Here is a 16,957-nt window from a genome sequence, read left to right on the forward strand (position 1 = left end):
TTTTATTACTTTTATTTTTGCTGACATACAAAATTGTGGATTGTGGACAATTTTGTGCGCAAAACATAAATTTCTTGTATGCCTTAAGGCTGCTTTTGCTTTAAGGCTGCATTTAAGAGAGAAGAACTAAACTTTTCTTTCTCTGTAGTAATAAAATGGCATTCTTGCCCCTCCCAGAAGAAGTCAAACTGAGGTCAGCATCCTATCCTCATTTCTGTTTAAATAAACTGGTCCAGCTGTTTGTTTCCAAAATGGCCTCTGACCTTTCCCCTCATCTTTATGCTTTTGTAATAGAAAGCTTTACTTGCACACCAGTTGTGGCTCCAAACAATTGTCTAAATGATCTACAAATTTGGCAGAGTTGCCATAGTGCATGTGGTCATTATTTGGTAATAGAAACGGGAAACCTCTCTGTCTCTCTATTGTTCTAGCCGTAGACCATCTCACCTTCATGGCTCCCCATAAAATGCTTCACTAATGTGCCAATTCAACAGTAATTGTGAGTAGACATAAGCAAATTTCCAGAAATATTTTTCATGTCTGTTTTGGTCAAATCGGCCGATTCGATTTAGTCTGAACAAATTTTCCGTGAATCGAAAGTGCACCCATTGCTCTGAAAACTTGTGTTTGACTCTCTGATGTCTTCAACCAGTAGAATTTATTGGTTGGGCTTTTCGTAGTGGATATGAGTTATCCCCCTGTACCTCTAATGATTGGCTGTGACAGAGGGAGAGATAACCACAGTGCATTTTGGGAAGGCTGTCTGCATGCCATTAAAGGGAAGTACTCCTGAGGTCATCCCACGGTGAAACACATGTTGGGTGTGTTATCCCTTGGTCTGTGTGTTCCACTTCTCCTGTATCTAGGTATTTGATTGGCTTATTGTATGCACTTTGCACTTTATACTTAACTGCAGTCCTAGTAGATGTATGTCGCTTACATCGATTGTAGCATTTGCATTTTCCATTTTCTATTTGTACTGTATTTGAATAATTATAGACCTTGGGGTTAATCCTTCATTGTGGGTATGTTTACATGTTCATGTATTTTTATCTATTTATATGTAACAATAAAGTTTTCATTGAATTTATAATTATTTTGTGAGTGTTGCTGTAATTTAGTAGGAGGTAGTTAATATTCGGACAGCACCTGTTTTCCTTTTTGGAGCTAGTATAAACCCCTTTCTCGTAGATGGTAGTTCCTTTTTCTATGCTGAAAAATGGTCGGCTGGCGCTCATCGGCAGACCATAATTTTGTCGCAAATCCAAAACTTGGGAAATTCAGACCGAATTTGATTAGTATAGAATTGATTAGCTAATTCTGATACATAGATGACAATTAATGTAGTCCCTTACATGTGATTAAAATAAAAAGTAGGGGACACGTTATTAATTGGAAATAGTGGACCCTCTATCTATCTATCTATCTATCTATCTATCTAGAAATATACCAAGTCCAGCCGCACCGGCAGCGTGTGGGTGCAAGCTCTGAGGGACAGACCAAGTCCCAGATACACAGAAGTCAAAAAATGAGCAGCAACTCCAATCGTAAGGGTGAAAAAAGTGGGTACTTTTATTGCCCGTGCAACGTTTCAGCTCCGTTCACTGGAGCCTTTCTCAAGCCTTTCTCAGCTTGAGAAAGGCTCCAGTGAACGGAGCTGAAACGTTGCACGGGCAATAAAAGTACCCACTTTTTTCACCCTTACGATTGGAGTTGCTGCTCATTTTTTGACATCTATCTATCTATCTATATCTATCAATCAATCAATCTATCTATGTTCTTGTACCTGTATACAAGTTTTTTAATTTTGTTGGAATGTGCTGTGCAAACTTTTGTTGTGTTTATGTGATTCATATATGTGGGGTTAGTGACTGCCTCAATTTTTGTTCTTGCAATCCTCCCATTCTGCCCTGGGTGATTTTAATGCTGGTTCCTACCATCCCCATATATATATATATATATATATATATATATATATATATATATATATATATATATGTAGGCTTAGTCCCAGTTCTGGGTGTATGTGCAGAGTAGGTCCCCACCTTATAGAGGTCGTCTTGTCGTGGCAGGTGGGCAAACACTTTTTGATCAAAATGTGCACTAAGAACCTCCCTTTTGTAAGTAGATTTAGCAGTAATGCATATTTATTTATATTTAGTGGTTTAGGTTACATTAGTGTTCGCAGTGTGCTGTCGCCATTTTTTTGTCTATCTATCTATCTATCTATCTATCTATCTATCTATCTATCTGCAGTTGCCTAGTACCTAATATATTTCATTGCATCTCTGAATTGTATTTGGTAGGCTCAAGTTGTAAAAACCGAATCCAAGTATAAGTGTTGTTATCTTCTCTCCCATAAGTTTGAACTGCAAATCATCCAGCTCAGTAACTGGAAATGCACCCACGTTAAGTTCAGGGTGGACAATGGAGTAGGAGGAACTAGGAGATGAATACCTGTTCACATTACAAGCTTCAGCCTGTTTACTATATAACACATGAATGCTCTTCTATAAGACCATCTAACCTTCGGGCAATTATAGAAGCTTCGAGATTTTTTCACATATAGCTGTAATCCACTGCAACAATGCTCATATGATGGCATTTAGATATGGATAATTTACTGTTTTGGGTGCATTTTTGGCACAGAGGAGGTAGATATGAGTGTTCCCAGAAATCTTCCCTTCTCCTTTAGTTGATAGTTAAACAATCTTGTAATAGAGATAGTCACTGCAAGGGGCATGAACCTGCACAGGGTGGCACGTCACCACAGGCACAACAACATATCTCCCATCCCTTGGGTGAACTTGATGGACATATGTATTTTTTCAACCATACTAACTATGTAACATTAGCAAGCAAAGTAAAAGTAGGGATATGGTGGCTTTCTTGTCCTTCTGTTGTACAAGGGATGGGAAAGGGGTGACGTACTAGGTATTTCTGTGCTAGGTTGGAGGGAGTTTAGCAGCATAAACCAGCACAGAAAGCAGTTTGACTACAACCATGGAGCTCCTCTCCTCCATGTACCTCCCTGACAACATGGACATTGGATTCTCAAAAAAAGCTGTGTACCCGACTACATTTTCCTTACATGTAGTTTTTCAGGCCTAGCCTAAAAGAGTGGGAGTTGCTCTTAATGTTCTGGATAATAGTGGGGACATATTAGTGTATAAGGGCATTTGGAAAGAGCAGAGGGATAACTTGAGGCTACTGGGCCCCAGTGCAAAATTTGCAAAGAGCCCCTCCACCTACAATGTACCATTTCTAATACTGGTGTCTTTTTATGTGGCAGAGTGGCATTTGGACGCCCCTAGGCGCTAAGGGCCAGGTGTAACTATAACCTCTGCACCCTCTTTAGCTACGACCCTGGGAAAGATGGTAATAGTTGCACCTGGGCCTCCTGATGGGACAACTATTTTAATGTTCCCTAGATGAGATTATACATTGTTGAAATAAAACCCTCAAATGTTTCATCCTAGAAGAGCACCTCCATCAATTCAGAAAGTTTTATGAGACACTGATTATTTTTAATACTATTCTGAATTTATTCCAAAAGGCGCCTCGTTTTCTGGTAGAGTAGAACTGCGTAAATTACGCTCTAATGTTAATTAGTTAATGCGCAGAACACTTTCAAACAAGAATCATTTGCCTTAAAAATTCTTTAAAACTGCTACCACAGCTTTCCCTTAATTAAATGTCATTACATAAAAATGTTTTAGCTTTTATTGCAATGGAACAACTAATTATCTTTATGATCATCATACTTTATTCTCATACAGCTCTTCAGTTATATGCAATCCTGAATATACAAGAATGATGCAGACATTGAAAACATTACAGATTGTAGCCTACAGCATATTACATGGACATTCAGTCAAAGCATGTGTAAAATAGTATTGTAGAAAGTATATGCTGTACCAAGTATGAGTCCCTGTCTCATATACATTATATCTATCTATCTATCTATCTATCTATCTATCTATCTATCTATCTATCTATCAAGCAAAATATGGGTAGTACTCCATAGAATAAAGTGAAAAATGAGGGATACCCCTAATTTTTTACTTTATTCTAAGGAATGCTGCCTATTTTGTGCTTTCTATATACACAGAACATGAGTCTGTTCCCCAGGGCCTGCACCCAAAAGCTGCCTGTGCTACTGAACTGTGGATTATTTATGTCTCATCTATCGGTCTGTCTGTCTGTCTACACACCATCTCATTTTGGAATCACAAAGACATAAAGACACCATCCTGGCAGTTATTACAGTGTCCATAGGGGTTGACATCAAGCTTTCTACACACCCTGAATATATGGAGTTACATCCGCCCACTGCACTCCCTGTCCTCTGCAATATCCCTTGTGTAAGTGTTAGGATACATTCAGACGAGTACTCTAAATATACATTTTTATAAAGCATGTGATTATCATCAGTAAGGAATAGTACGCCCATGGACGCATTCTTTGCATTGATCCAGGAATAGCTTTTTAACATAGAAGTTTGAAAGAACTTAAAAAATACCAAAACACAAGAATTAAAGGGTTTTCCCGTCATTGAAAATACGGCAGTCTCATCTTTTTTGGGTTTAGCCCCTTAAAGGGTTCTTAAACATGGATGACATATTGACCCGTTCATGCTAGGTATGGGAGGGAGCCTGTGCGGCCCCCCCGCCATTAGATACTGATGGCTTAGCTAATCCATTATTAGACATGCTCTTTATATTTAGTAACGCCTGATCCCTAGCGCTGGCTATAACACAGGAAGGGCCGATATTGTGCAGTTATTCTTCAATTCAATAATTAGAAGTTATGGAAACTACTAGTATAAGAAATTGAGTCTGATTAAAGGGATTGTCCAGGATTTTTTTTTTTAAAAGACACAGTGCCACTTACTGTATGTCTATGGGCTATGCCTAGTATTTTAATTTAGCCCCATTCACTTGAATGGGGATGAGCTGAAATGCCAGGCACAGACCATAGACAGATCGTTTGTTTTTTTCATTTTGGTCGACCCCTTCAACTTACATCACCAAATTACAAAATATCAATAAACTAAGGAGTGACTGTCTAGAGCCTCTCATCTATGGACCTGTGCGGTACGTTTGATAAGAAGGGGCTCATTGATGTTCAATCATCATAATTAACAATCTCATTTTTTTGAACTTTCAATACTTGTTAAATTTACAGCCGTTCAGGAAACCCAATGAAACCACAAGCGACAACTTATGAAGTCATATTTTGGCAGCCTGAATCAGCCTTTGTCTCTTGTGCTGCTGAATAAAAAGAGGACCCCAAACTGCATAACATTATTCACAGCGCAAGGGGAAAAATAGGAGAGGCTGTATGCACGCTCCACTAACCGCCTACTTCAGAAACATAATATTGGAATTTACTCAAATCACAGCAAGACCATCAATCATACGAATCAGTAGATTTTCCTTCAAGCCCAGTTTTACACCTCAGGCAGTAATGACAAATTTGTACCATGTAGCAAAAACAGAGCACTATGTCAAAGCTTTTCCAGTGTAAGGATATGATAAAACACCCAGGGTAAAAATGATCAATTAGCTGACAAATGAAATGATGCGAGGACAATGCAGAAGACACGTATAGCTTTATGTTTACAGTCTCAGTCTTTTCTCTTGAAGCTCAGCATGGAAGTTGGAATTTTCAGCGATGGAGTATTTGACAACGCAAAACTACACAAACATAGAAAATGTCACAATTTACATAATTTTTACTGAAGCCATTTGCAGTGTATTAAAAAGGCATTTCCAGAATAACTGCAGGCATAGAGGTATGTGAATGACGATATATCAGTTACTAAAAGATAAAGATCCTCTGGACATTTATATGTACAATTTTAATAGTTCCTCACAGTCATGTGCTCATGAATGTTTCTGTCCTCTTAATCTGCAAGGTATTTCTCTTGTTGGAGCAGCAGTTTGTACCTCAGAGCTGCTCCTTATACTATAGATAGGGGCAGGTCGTTTCAAACATTGTCAGCCATCATGGTGTTGGTGGAGTCATTCAGTCACCCAACCTTTAGACAAGTATACACAAACTCTTCCCTGCTCTTTCCTGCCCTTCTTCTCTCCCTTTCTCTGTCATGTCATGTCATGTCATGTATGTGACTCCCATAGTCACTTCCCTGTGCCTTCTGTATTTAATTACAAGGTATTCCCCCCAATATCTGCAAGACATCCCACAATCTCTCTATGCCCTAGCAATGCAAACTATTATTTTGTGAGAAAACAGCTACAGCTATACAAATATGATAAAGCATGAAAATAATAACTAGCATAGATAGATAGATAGATAGATAGATAGATAGATAGATAGATAGATAGATAGATAGATAGATAGATAGATAGATAAATAGATAGATATCTGGATAGAATAAGTATAAAGTACTAAGGATTTTAGGTCTGTATACGTAGACACAGGTGATCAAACGTATGACTGATGAATTGCTCATTTCAAAAAGTTTATAAAAAAGTAAAAAAAAGTTTTCTATGAATACTGGCACCAGAGCCATAGCTAGGTTTTCCTTACCTGGGGTAAAGATTCAGTCTGCTACCCTAACCCAATATCTAAATACCCTGACCAAGGCAGAATGGCTTGTTGGCGCACCACTGGCATCCAGCATCCTGTGCACTTGTCCCACCAACTCCTCTTATCTAGAAATTGAGTGCTGTAATATAGAATTTCTATATGGGGGGGGGGGGGGCAGATTTGAACTGAAAATATGTGAACCATACAAATGTCACAGAGATGCACATGTCATTTATGGACTAGTTTCAACACCATCAGCACTTGTTTAGACTGAATACAATTGTATCCACCTCTCAGCTATGTGAAGAGGACTAGATCTGTACAGGTTTCTGGATGATAACAAAAATATTTGTATTCACGGACAGCAAGGTGAGTTCTTGAAAATGGTAAGGTATTATAAAACAAAGTATGTAAGAAAGTAGTAAAATACGTTGATTAAACTTTATTTACATAAAACTGGAGACCCCCTTTCACATATTATGTATCTTGATTTGGTGTTGTTATCATTCTGCAATCTCATATAGTACAAGATTTTCTCCGACACATGTGCTAGTTAAATAGAACATGAGAAATGTAACCTAATAAAACATCAAACAGAAACACTGACTCTACATAGAAATTGCTCCAGGTTAGTGGAAGCTACAATTTACTATGTAGATTGTTTTGCATAGGAAAGAACTGAGAAACATAGGATCAATTTCCTCATCATATAAACTATACATAGAAAGAAAGTAAACTGCTCCAAGCCATATTTCCCACATTTGTTTATGTTTTCTATGTATCACAGTAGTTATTAAGTAGACTAGTATTAAAAGGCAAAATCGAGCCCACGGTCTATCAGGTTGGCATCAACAAATACACAAGCCTTATAAAATATTAGTGGAACTGTTAAATGACCCAGATTTTATTTTAAGTGTGCTGCCGCCTCCTTTTCAGTGAAAAGAATCTCTAAAGCCTTTAATGCTGATACAGAAAGCCATGCATCATTTACACACACACACAGTGAGCTCTACCCAATATATGCCTTCAAATGCACTTCCTTCCCTCATGCCTCCGGCTCTCCTTCATTTTTTAAGAAGAGAAAATTGTTTTATCCAACAAGGAGGCAACATTTGCCCCATTTTCAATATTTCAGACTGGCTTTTTAACGTCTAAAAACGCAGTTTGTTTTATGGAGGCATGGCCCCAGGCTGCAGTATGATGTAAGGGAGAAGAGGTCTCTAAGGGCACACTTCTCAGTTTGCTGGTGCTACGTTTTGCTGTGCTTAATTGCTCTGCACCATTCTTGGCCACTGTTGACTCAAAATAGGTGTGGATCAGGTCTGTGCAAGCAATGAAATACCAGAAAGTCAAACTTTGTGTAAACACACTTAGGGAGATTTAACAAGAACAGACCAAAACCTGACTTGTTCTCAAAGGTTCCAAGATTTTAGCTAAAGTTCCTTAAAAAGGTTTTGAAAATACATATTAGTTTTATTCTGATATAAGTCACGCTGATATTTAAAGAGATGTGTTGGATTGAATTGATGCAATGGTATTAAGGGAAAAAACCATGATGATGGTCCAGAAACTGAATTAAAAGTGTGATATACAACGGAGGTGCTATTTTTGTAGGCTCAATCAGAATGGTAAGGAATATGTAGTATCACTGAAGCAAACACCAAAAAATGTATGGGAATAAACTAAACTAAACTTGTTTATGGAAGTCCAATTCTACCTGGACAAGTTTTTTAAATCTACACATTCATCTCTAGGTATAGACCATAAATAACAAATTGACCCAATTAGGTCCCCACATGGTTCCAGATCCAGTAAAAGTCCCATAAGATCTAAAATATGGTGCTCGTTGGGGTCTCCACTTAAATTGCACCTCTCTCTGGAGGACCCGGCACATCTGCATTACTATTGATTTCAATAGGCATCATGTTATGCTTAATTTCGCCTGGGGTGGCACTGTAGAGAAAGTGAACATTTTCTGCTAGGTTTACCTGCAGATTACAACTGATCCCAGCAGCGGGACCAAAAGTGATCAGCTTATTTTTGGGGGACCCGTCTAACAAAAGGGGATTGTAAACATCAGACAACCTCTTTAACTAATAAGCGGGTGATTAGCGATTATTGTTACATCTATGGCTCTAAACACAGATATAAATGCTCCTGTAAAAAGAAGTGATGAGGACTCGGGGATTTCCAGCCATGGATATGGTTTCAAAAGAGGTCTATGGCTAGCAATAGCAAAAAAAAAAAGAAAAAAAAGAGTGTCTCAATATTACATATAGTTTATAGAAAATTTAATATTTTGGCAACACTATATATTATTTTATATGTATATGTATTTATTATATGTCATTATAACTTATATTTAGAGTGCGATAAAGCAGGAGAGAAGGAGGTCTACTTGACAATATCTTGCAACTAGATGGAACAGCTCCTAAGCCTGTAAGTTATTTGTTCAGTTTCCCTAATAATACACCGCCTGTTTGGCAACTCTCCAAGTCTGTCTGGGGCAATATGCAAGCTAAACATTTTTGACTGATTACAATTAATACTTTTTTTCCTATGTGTAACTGTATAGCATTTTATATGGTGATCAGCGCTGATTGATGTAATTGGGGTACCTAAAAAAGAGCACTCAGTGAAATACTATAATTAAAACAGTTACACAGTTCATCATGAATAATGGTTGGTTAAGAATAATTTGCAGACTATAGGAAACATGAAATAAAAAATTTCATTCTACTTAGTCAAGGGAACAATCTTCCTAAACTTACAGTGAGGGCAACAAATTCCCATAGGAAGTTCATGGCTGAGTCTGGCACTTTTCTTGCATGTAAATTACATGCTGTGTAATTTAGTTTCTTAGAGGAACTTAACTGGGAAATAAATAATTAAAATATATTTTAAATATGAAAGCCCTCCTCCTGAGTCATAGATCAGCAGGAAAGCTAAATTAAATTGTGGTTTACTATTATATTACAGGCTATTCTTTATCGGATGTTATTCTGGTCTAAATATTAGGCTATGGTTGGCAACCAAGTAATTGTGACATTTCCCAGAATGTTTTTCTACATTTAGGACTCAAGCACATGTCCATATTAAAGCTCCACACAACCTATGAGTTTAGAGAGTTCTTGGGGTCATACTGTACCTTGATATACCTCCAATTTCATACGGAGGAATACAGAAGTGGTATAGTGATGCCACTTTACATACTCTTCCCAAGAACCGTTGCATGTAGGCAGACTATCTCCATAATTCAGTTACTAAGGCTCCATAGTATGGCTCTACCGTCTGCATGGGGCCAGTGTATTTATGGTAGATGTGGCCTACCAAACATTACTTCAGGCTGCAGACAATACACTATTTCTAGCAGCAAAAGGGGGAAAGATGGATCCAGCGTGGATGCGTTTAAAATGGAACGAGTTCCAAGTTTAATTAATCAAATAATTCTAAAAAGAATAAGATTTGGTTGAAAGTGTAAGATCCTGGAGTGTGAGGAAAATATCCAGTGTAGAAAAAGCCTACGCGTTTCTGACGCTATCTGCGTCCTTAGTCATGGCTGGTAACACTATTTCTACTTTGCCTCCACTATGACACGGAGGTTGGGAGTCACAAGTAGGACAGAACTTTACGAGGTAAAATTTGTTATCTCTTAGACCGGGACATAATATAGTAGTCCCATAAGCTAATTGAAACAAAAAACAGTACAATGTAAAAACAAAAGAGCCTTTCCCTGTAAAATCATAAAATCACCAGTAAATATAAATCCTTCTCAAGTCGTCCACTTTGGAAAAAATTCTTTATCTGTCTCTGGAAATGCTAAATGCTAAACAGGGGATGAGTTCAGAGTTCCAGTCTCCTAAACACAAACTCTGTTCAGTGTTCTGATCGTTGCCCAGTGTAAACAGGGCAACAATCAGCCAGTCAACGCTCGTTCATCGGCTTATCTGCTCGTTTTTGCGGCCAATAAAATGATCGCTGGTCAGCAGAACATCTCCCTGTGTAAACATGATCTGCTGCCGACATGATGGAAATATATGGGGTTGAACGATCATAGTAATGATCGCTCATCCCAATAGATAACCAATTGTTGCTTCTTGTGAAAGGAGCAAATGAGCGCCGATCAACAAGATGTCTCATTGATCAGTGTTCGTTCTCATGGCCCACATCATGGCTCCGGCAGATATGGACCATATAAAAGGACCCTTAAAGGGGTAGTCCACTACTGACAACTGATGACCTACCCACCGGATAGGTCATCAGTATATCATCTGTGCGGGTTAGACACCAGGACCCCGCACTGTTAAGCCGCTCTGACTGCCTCCGGGCAGCGGATGTTATGGCCCATTATGCGATGTACGGAGCCGGAAACAGTTGGCTCTGTACATAGCATAGCGGCCGTGCTGCCAAACTGCAGCTCTGCTCCTATTCACTTGAATAGGAGCAGAGCTGCCGTACTGCAGTTCGGCCGCTATTCAGTGGCCGGAGCCAACTGATTCGGGAATGTACGTCTGGTGCTCGGAGGCAGGCGGAGCGGCTTAACTGTGCAGGGTCCGGTGGATAGATCATCAGTTGTCCAGTAGTGGACAACCCCTTTAATGGCCACCTGGTATTTTAGGAAAAGTCCTATATAACTTTATTTTCCACAGAAATCAATGTTTAGCTCTGATTATTTATAAAAACTTTTTTCTTTCCCTTCAGTTCACATGAAATTTTTTCTATGGTCAATCAAAATTGTAGATAAGAATAAAACGATGTAAAAAAATGAATTGTAAAGCTTGAAGGGCACAATTGACATTAAATAGCAGAGGATCTATGACAGGTGATGTGTTGCATCTATGCAGAGGCTCAGTACATGTGCAATGAAGGGGATTCTCCAGCAGAACACTTGCCATAATCATCATATGGAGAAACTCCATATTCCAAAGTCATTGTTAAATACCATCTCGCTAGACGTGAGTTTATGTTTTTATACACATTTCATGTATTCCCACATGCTGTGTTGCTGCCAATAATTTATGACTGATCTGCACCCAGGCTGCCCTTCAGCATTTTATTTAATCTCTGCAACAGTGATTTACAGTAGCTTGTCATTAATAATACAAAAATGTACATGTGTGTTAACAAGTTAGGCTCAGTCTTTTGACTGAAAAGCTCAAATTTTGGAAAGTTGTTGCTTGCAGAGATGAACAAAGGCACAATAAATCGTATTTCATACTGTTCATATTGTAAGATCTGTTATAACCTTGGTTTATCAAGTACATTCTAAAGACATATTTCGAAAATCAGCCAGCAGACCTTCCAAGTATGTAAAGGAAATGTTAAAAACTAATTTCACCTAAGTGTGAGATCCTGACACTTCGCGTATAGAGCTGAAGGTGTAAAGGGGTCATTTTATTACAGACAACCCCTTTAATGGTCATAAACTGTTCATCTGGCTCCCAACTACTGAGATGGGAGCCCCAAGACAAGAGGTGGCCAGCTATACATTCCCCTTGCAGCGGCTGCTTCGGGAGAAATGTAGTATAACATGGACATACCGGGTTCACCAGAGTGAGCTCATAAAATTGGTTGTCTCGTCTGCACAACCCCTTTGTAGGCATTTTTATGATCTGGACCGGTATTCATAACAAAAAATGATTATCCCTAAATCCCTGATAATGACATTAAGTACCTTAGAAATTATACGTTGAATTGTAATTAATATATTTTATATTGAAAAGGCAGATGATCAAAATAACTAAATCCATAAGATCATTATCTGTCGTGCATAAAAAAATCTCCATATGACTGCCATTTTTTTTAAAGTGAATAAAAGGAAAATCTAATTATGTGGAATAGCAAGGTTTTTCGCTAGAATGTTCTACAGGGACGGCCCTATAGGAAAATGAAGGTACCCCACGCCCATGATCTAAAAGTCATCAAAAGCTCCCCTTTCTTCTTAGTTTCCCAGGTCTCCACTCCCAGCATTTTGAATCAATAATAATGACACTTGAATGAGGGGCGCTCTGGAGCCTCCCAGTCCCACCCATCCTACAGGGCCCAGAGCAGTGGTGTAAGCTTCCTCTATGGCAAGTAAACCCTGACACTTAAAGAGGTTTTCCCATAATTATTATTTATCAAATACCCACAGGATAAGTGGGGATCTGACCACTGGGGCCCCCACTAATCATGAGAATGGGCTTACCTTGCCGTTCCTATGAGCCCCAAAGGAATATAGCTTCATTAATTTCTATAGGGCTGTCGAGCGCTATCTTCAGCAGCCCCATAGAAATGAATAGAGCGGTGGTGAAGCGTGCGCACTACCGCTCCATTCCTATGGGGTTCCCAGGAACGGCAGGGTAAGCCCGTTCTCGTGATCGGTGGGGGTCCCAGGGATCAGAAATGTATCCTATGGATAGGTGATAAATAATGATTATGGGAAAACCACTTTAACTTAGTGAGAACCTAATTATAAACATTAGAATCTGTAGGGAAAGCAAAAAACAATTGACTGCGAAGGAAACATTGTAAGCTAGAAGGAAAATGGTTGTATAAAATATTGAAATGGTCGTCCAGAATATTTAATTATTCATTTACGTTCTCTTTTTATTAGGCTGATATGAAGGAAGATCTTCCTTTCACCATGAAATCAACAACGACATTACTGAAAAATGACAATGTGTCAATTTAAACATATTTGCATTCACAGAACATCCTGTATTCACAGCCCTCCATTTAATAGGGCAGCAGAAAATTGATCTCCCAAGGCAATTCAGGTCACAGGAATTGATAACCTTTATAGTGTACGGCTGCTAGTTTGCCTGTCGCTCACAGATAATGTACTTTGGATATTAATCCTATAATGGCAAATATAACACAAGAAGCTGCTAGTTATCGCGAAGGTGTTACATTGGAGATTACACAGAATTATATTGACACAACTGACATCTCATGTAATGAAATGTGAACATCTGATAGCGCTGGTTTCTCAAACCTTCTATATAGATATGCTGTGGGGAAGAAAACATCAAATGAATCTGCTGCAAGTGATAGTACATGGGGCTCTAGATTCCTTGACAAGCGTTGATCTTAAGCAAACATCATGGTGTATTAACTGTCCTGCTGATATCTATATAACACGCTAAACATCCACATGACACGCTAAAGATCAAGTGTGTAACCTAGAGGTTGTTTTTACTTATCCTGTGACTTCTCGTGCCGTTTCTGGCTAATGCATGTGTATTATACTGGCTTGGTAATAAATGGAAAATATAATATATATGGTTTGAAGGATCCAACTGGGTGAAGATGTGGTTTGAAGCCACTTTCAATATTATACTAGGAAATATCACTAAAAGAGTAGTTAAAGGGGTTGTCCAGTTTAAAATATCCATTTTCATATACCCTACTAGGGAATTCTGAGTTAATAGAGTGGGGTCCCCTGTTCAGGATCCTCATCTCTTGGCTAGAGTTGTGAGTGATTACAAAGAGCATCTCTGGCTCTGGACATGTCCTGTCCTGTATTAGGCCCCATGCACATGGCCATGTCCGCAAACATGGCCCACGATTGCGGGCACGGAAGCCGCCGCCGGCCGCCCGCATTTTGGGAGCACGACATGTAAAATGCAAAAGAACGGACATGTTCCATAATTTTCGGAACATTTCTATGCCCTTCCGTAGCTATACGGATAGGTGTCCGCGGTCAATAGAACTAAATTGGTCTGTAATTGCGGACCGCATTACTGTCCGCAATTATGGAGAATTTTTACGGTCGTGTGCATGGGGCCTTACACAGACAACCCAATGATATTAATGGGCCTTGTCTAATGTTTTATTTCTCCCGTGGCGGCGCTGCAGTGGAATTGAACATTAAGGCCCCATGCACACGACCGTATTTTTCATCCAAAATTACGGACCGTAATTACGGACACATTCATTTCTATGGGCTACGGACACCTTTCCGTATTTTTATGGATAGGTGTCCGTTCCGTAGCAATGATCCGTAAAATATAGAACATGTCCTATTCTTGTCGGTAATTATGACACGGACTCCCCATAGAAATCCTTCCGCGCTTCCGTAATTATGAATGGCTACGGATGTGCACCTGTAGCTGTAAGTAATTATGGATGCGTTGCTAAGCGACGCCGGGTTTGCAGATGTTGCATATCATTTATGGTTTTCTTCTTTTTGAGGATCCGTATATACGGATCCATTACGGATGACTACGGATCCGTATTTCCAGGCAATATTTACGGATGGATGAAAATACAGTCGTGTCCTCAGGCCCCATGTACACGACCGTAAAAATTATCCGTAATTGCAAACCGCAATTACATTTATTTCTGGGAAGGTGTCTGGGCCTTAGAACCGCAAAAGATAGGACATGTCCTATCTTTTGCTTTTTACGGTCTGTTCTCCCATACATGGGGATGGGGCCTTACCAATTACAGATGATTGCAGGGCAGAGGAACACTTTCTGATCACCTTATTGTCAAGGGTCCCCTGTAACAAGTAGGGATTTTCCGAACCGGAGAACCTCTTTAACATGTGTGCGGCTCCCCTCCTCCATAGCTACTCCAACATTATTGAATAAAAGAGAGGGAACAAACCTGAGGGTTATACCACTCTTTTCGACTACAATGATAAAACAGTGAGTGTGAACAAGCACAAGGCCTTTCTGTCCTGAGATAGTAGGGCTATAGGCTTTAATTTTATTTTCGCTAAACATATAATCCCGGTGTCATGCACAGCCCCCTCAGACCCTGCACTAGGCATAACAAGTGTATTAGTTTTGCCCAGAGCTTTCCTTTGTGTTATGCTCATATAAACGGGAGTAACTACGTGGGTGTAGAGGTAGTAACTAGGCCCTGAAGCCTCAGGAGATACAGTAGTTCCATATGACGAGACCAGTTTTGTAAATTATGTGCGATTGGGACACTGTTACAGATTTTGCATTGCGGCTCTGTGTCAACTGAGAACAAAATATTATATAGGTTTCAAATTTACATGTCCCAATGGGATCATATCTCTTGGGCCACTGGTGTGTTGACTGAAATCAGAATTCCTTCAGTCCTGGGTCACACAGAGAATTTATACAAATTAATCACATGCCGAGCTAAAGATGTATTACCATCTAAGATATTTATGACATATCCAACTCTTCTATGAGAGTTACAGAGAAAAATGGAGTACAGCGAGCTCAGCTGTTTCTGTAATTCCCGACCAATTCTCCATTGATTCGCACAGCGGCCGCCTCATGATACGGGGCAGGGTTTGGGGGGTCCTGTTCTGGAGATAGGCATGGATCCCAGAGATGAGACCCGCCTCTATCAAACATTTATGGCATATCCCTATGGTATATATAACCCTTTAATGGATGGACCCATATCAATACAACCTTAAAAGATAAAGATCCCTTTTAGGTTTCTTCAATGTCAAGCCAGCGTGATCAGGTTCTTCTCCTTTTTAAAAAAGGACTGTAGAATCCTTCCAGCCAGCCTTACAGCCATTGCTCAGTATTAATTTAATTTAAATGCAATATCTGTGTATTCTGAGTAGTATCAGACTGCAGTCATATTGGTACCAAAGTATTAACATTCATATCACTGGAAACATTCTTTAGGCCATATTACTTTTGCATCAGTAAACTACGAGGGAAAATAGGCAATTACAGGGCGTGCCATAGTAACACAAATGAATAGCTGCAGGTTGCCAGAGGCTGGAGCGCTGATTGTGTATAAACACTAAGTCAAATTACTTACCAATTGTTCACTTGAAGTATGGTGAGACCTGTGTCTTGTGCCAACTGTTTTTTCTGTTCTTCTGAGGGGTAGGGGTGCTGTAAGATAACAGAGAGTTACTCTTTAGTGTGACTAGATCTCTTTTTGTTACAAATACAAATGCCAGCGTGTAGTCGATAATTAAAAGCGAAAAATGGTGAGGTGTGTCATTCTTTTATTAGTTGTATTCTACATCATCTAATTATTAGGAAGCCCAGACATACCAATTATAAGAATTAGCGGAGTGAAGAAATACCTATTAAGAACCCTGGCTGTTCACTCATATTCATTTTATCTTTCGTTGGCACACAGTAGGAGCAAGAATCAAGCGGGTATCATACCAGCAAACAATCAGATAAGCGATTGCCCGCACTACTTCGAAATTGAATTCAAGGTATTTAGACCTAATGGGTGAGAAAATTAAAAAAAGAGCCTCTTTCGGCATCCTGATCCAAGTCCTCCACATTATGTGGCTCATCAACGAAATGCTGGGATTTTGAACACGCGCCAATTTAAGGTCACTCAATGCATATTTTGCCTGACATTAACATAACTGTCTTAGTCTAATCATCAGGAAGAGAGGCCAAATGCTCTTATTCAAAAGACTTTTTTTTAATTAACATTATGGATAATAGAGGTA

The 16,957-nt window shown here is 39.2% G+C and overlaps 1 protein-coding gene across 2 annotated transcripts in view; it reads right to left on the reverse strand.

Moving 5' to 3' along the window:
* Positions 1-16,957, reverse strand: part of MEIS1 (Meis homeobox 1) — a 114,516-nt gene that overhangs the window by 6,512 nt on the left and 91,047 nt on the right. For both annotated transcript variants that reach the window (XM_075863119.1, XM_075863120.1), the window contains exon 9: positions 16,300-16,376. In XM_075863119.1, the coding sequence (XP_075719234.1) occupies positions 16,300-16,376 (77 nt within the window). The remainder of the gene's footprint in view (positions 1-16,299; positions 16,377-16,957) is intronic.

Source organism: Rhinoderma darwinii, chromosome 4, assembly GCF_050947455.1.
Source record: "Rhinoderma darwinii isolate aRhiDar2 chromosome 4, aRhiDar2.hap1, whole genome shotgun sequence".
NCBI classification, from domain to species: Eukaryota; Metazoa; Chordata; class Amphibia; order Anura; family Rhinodermatidae; genus Rhinoderma; species Rhinoderma darwinii.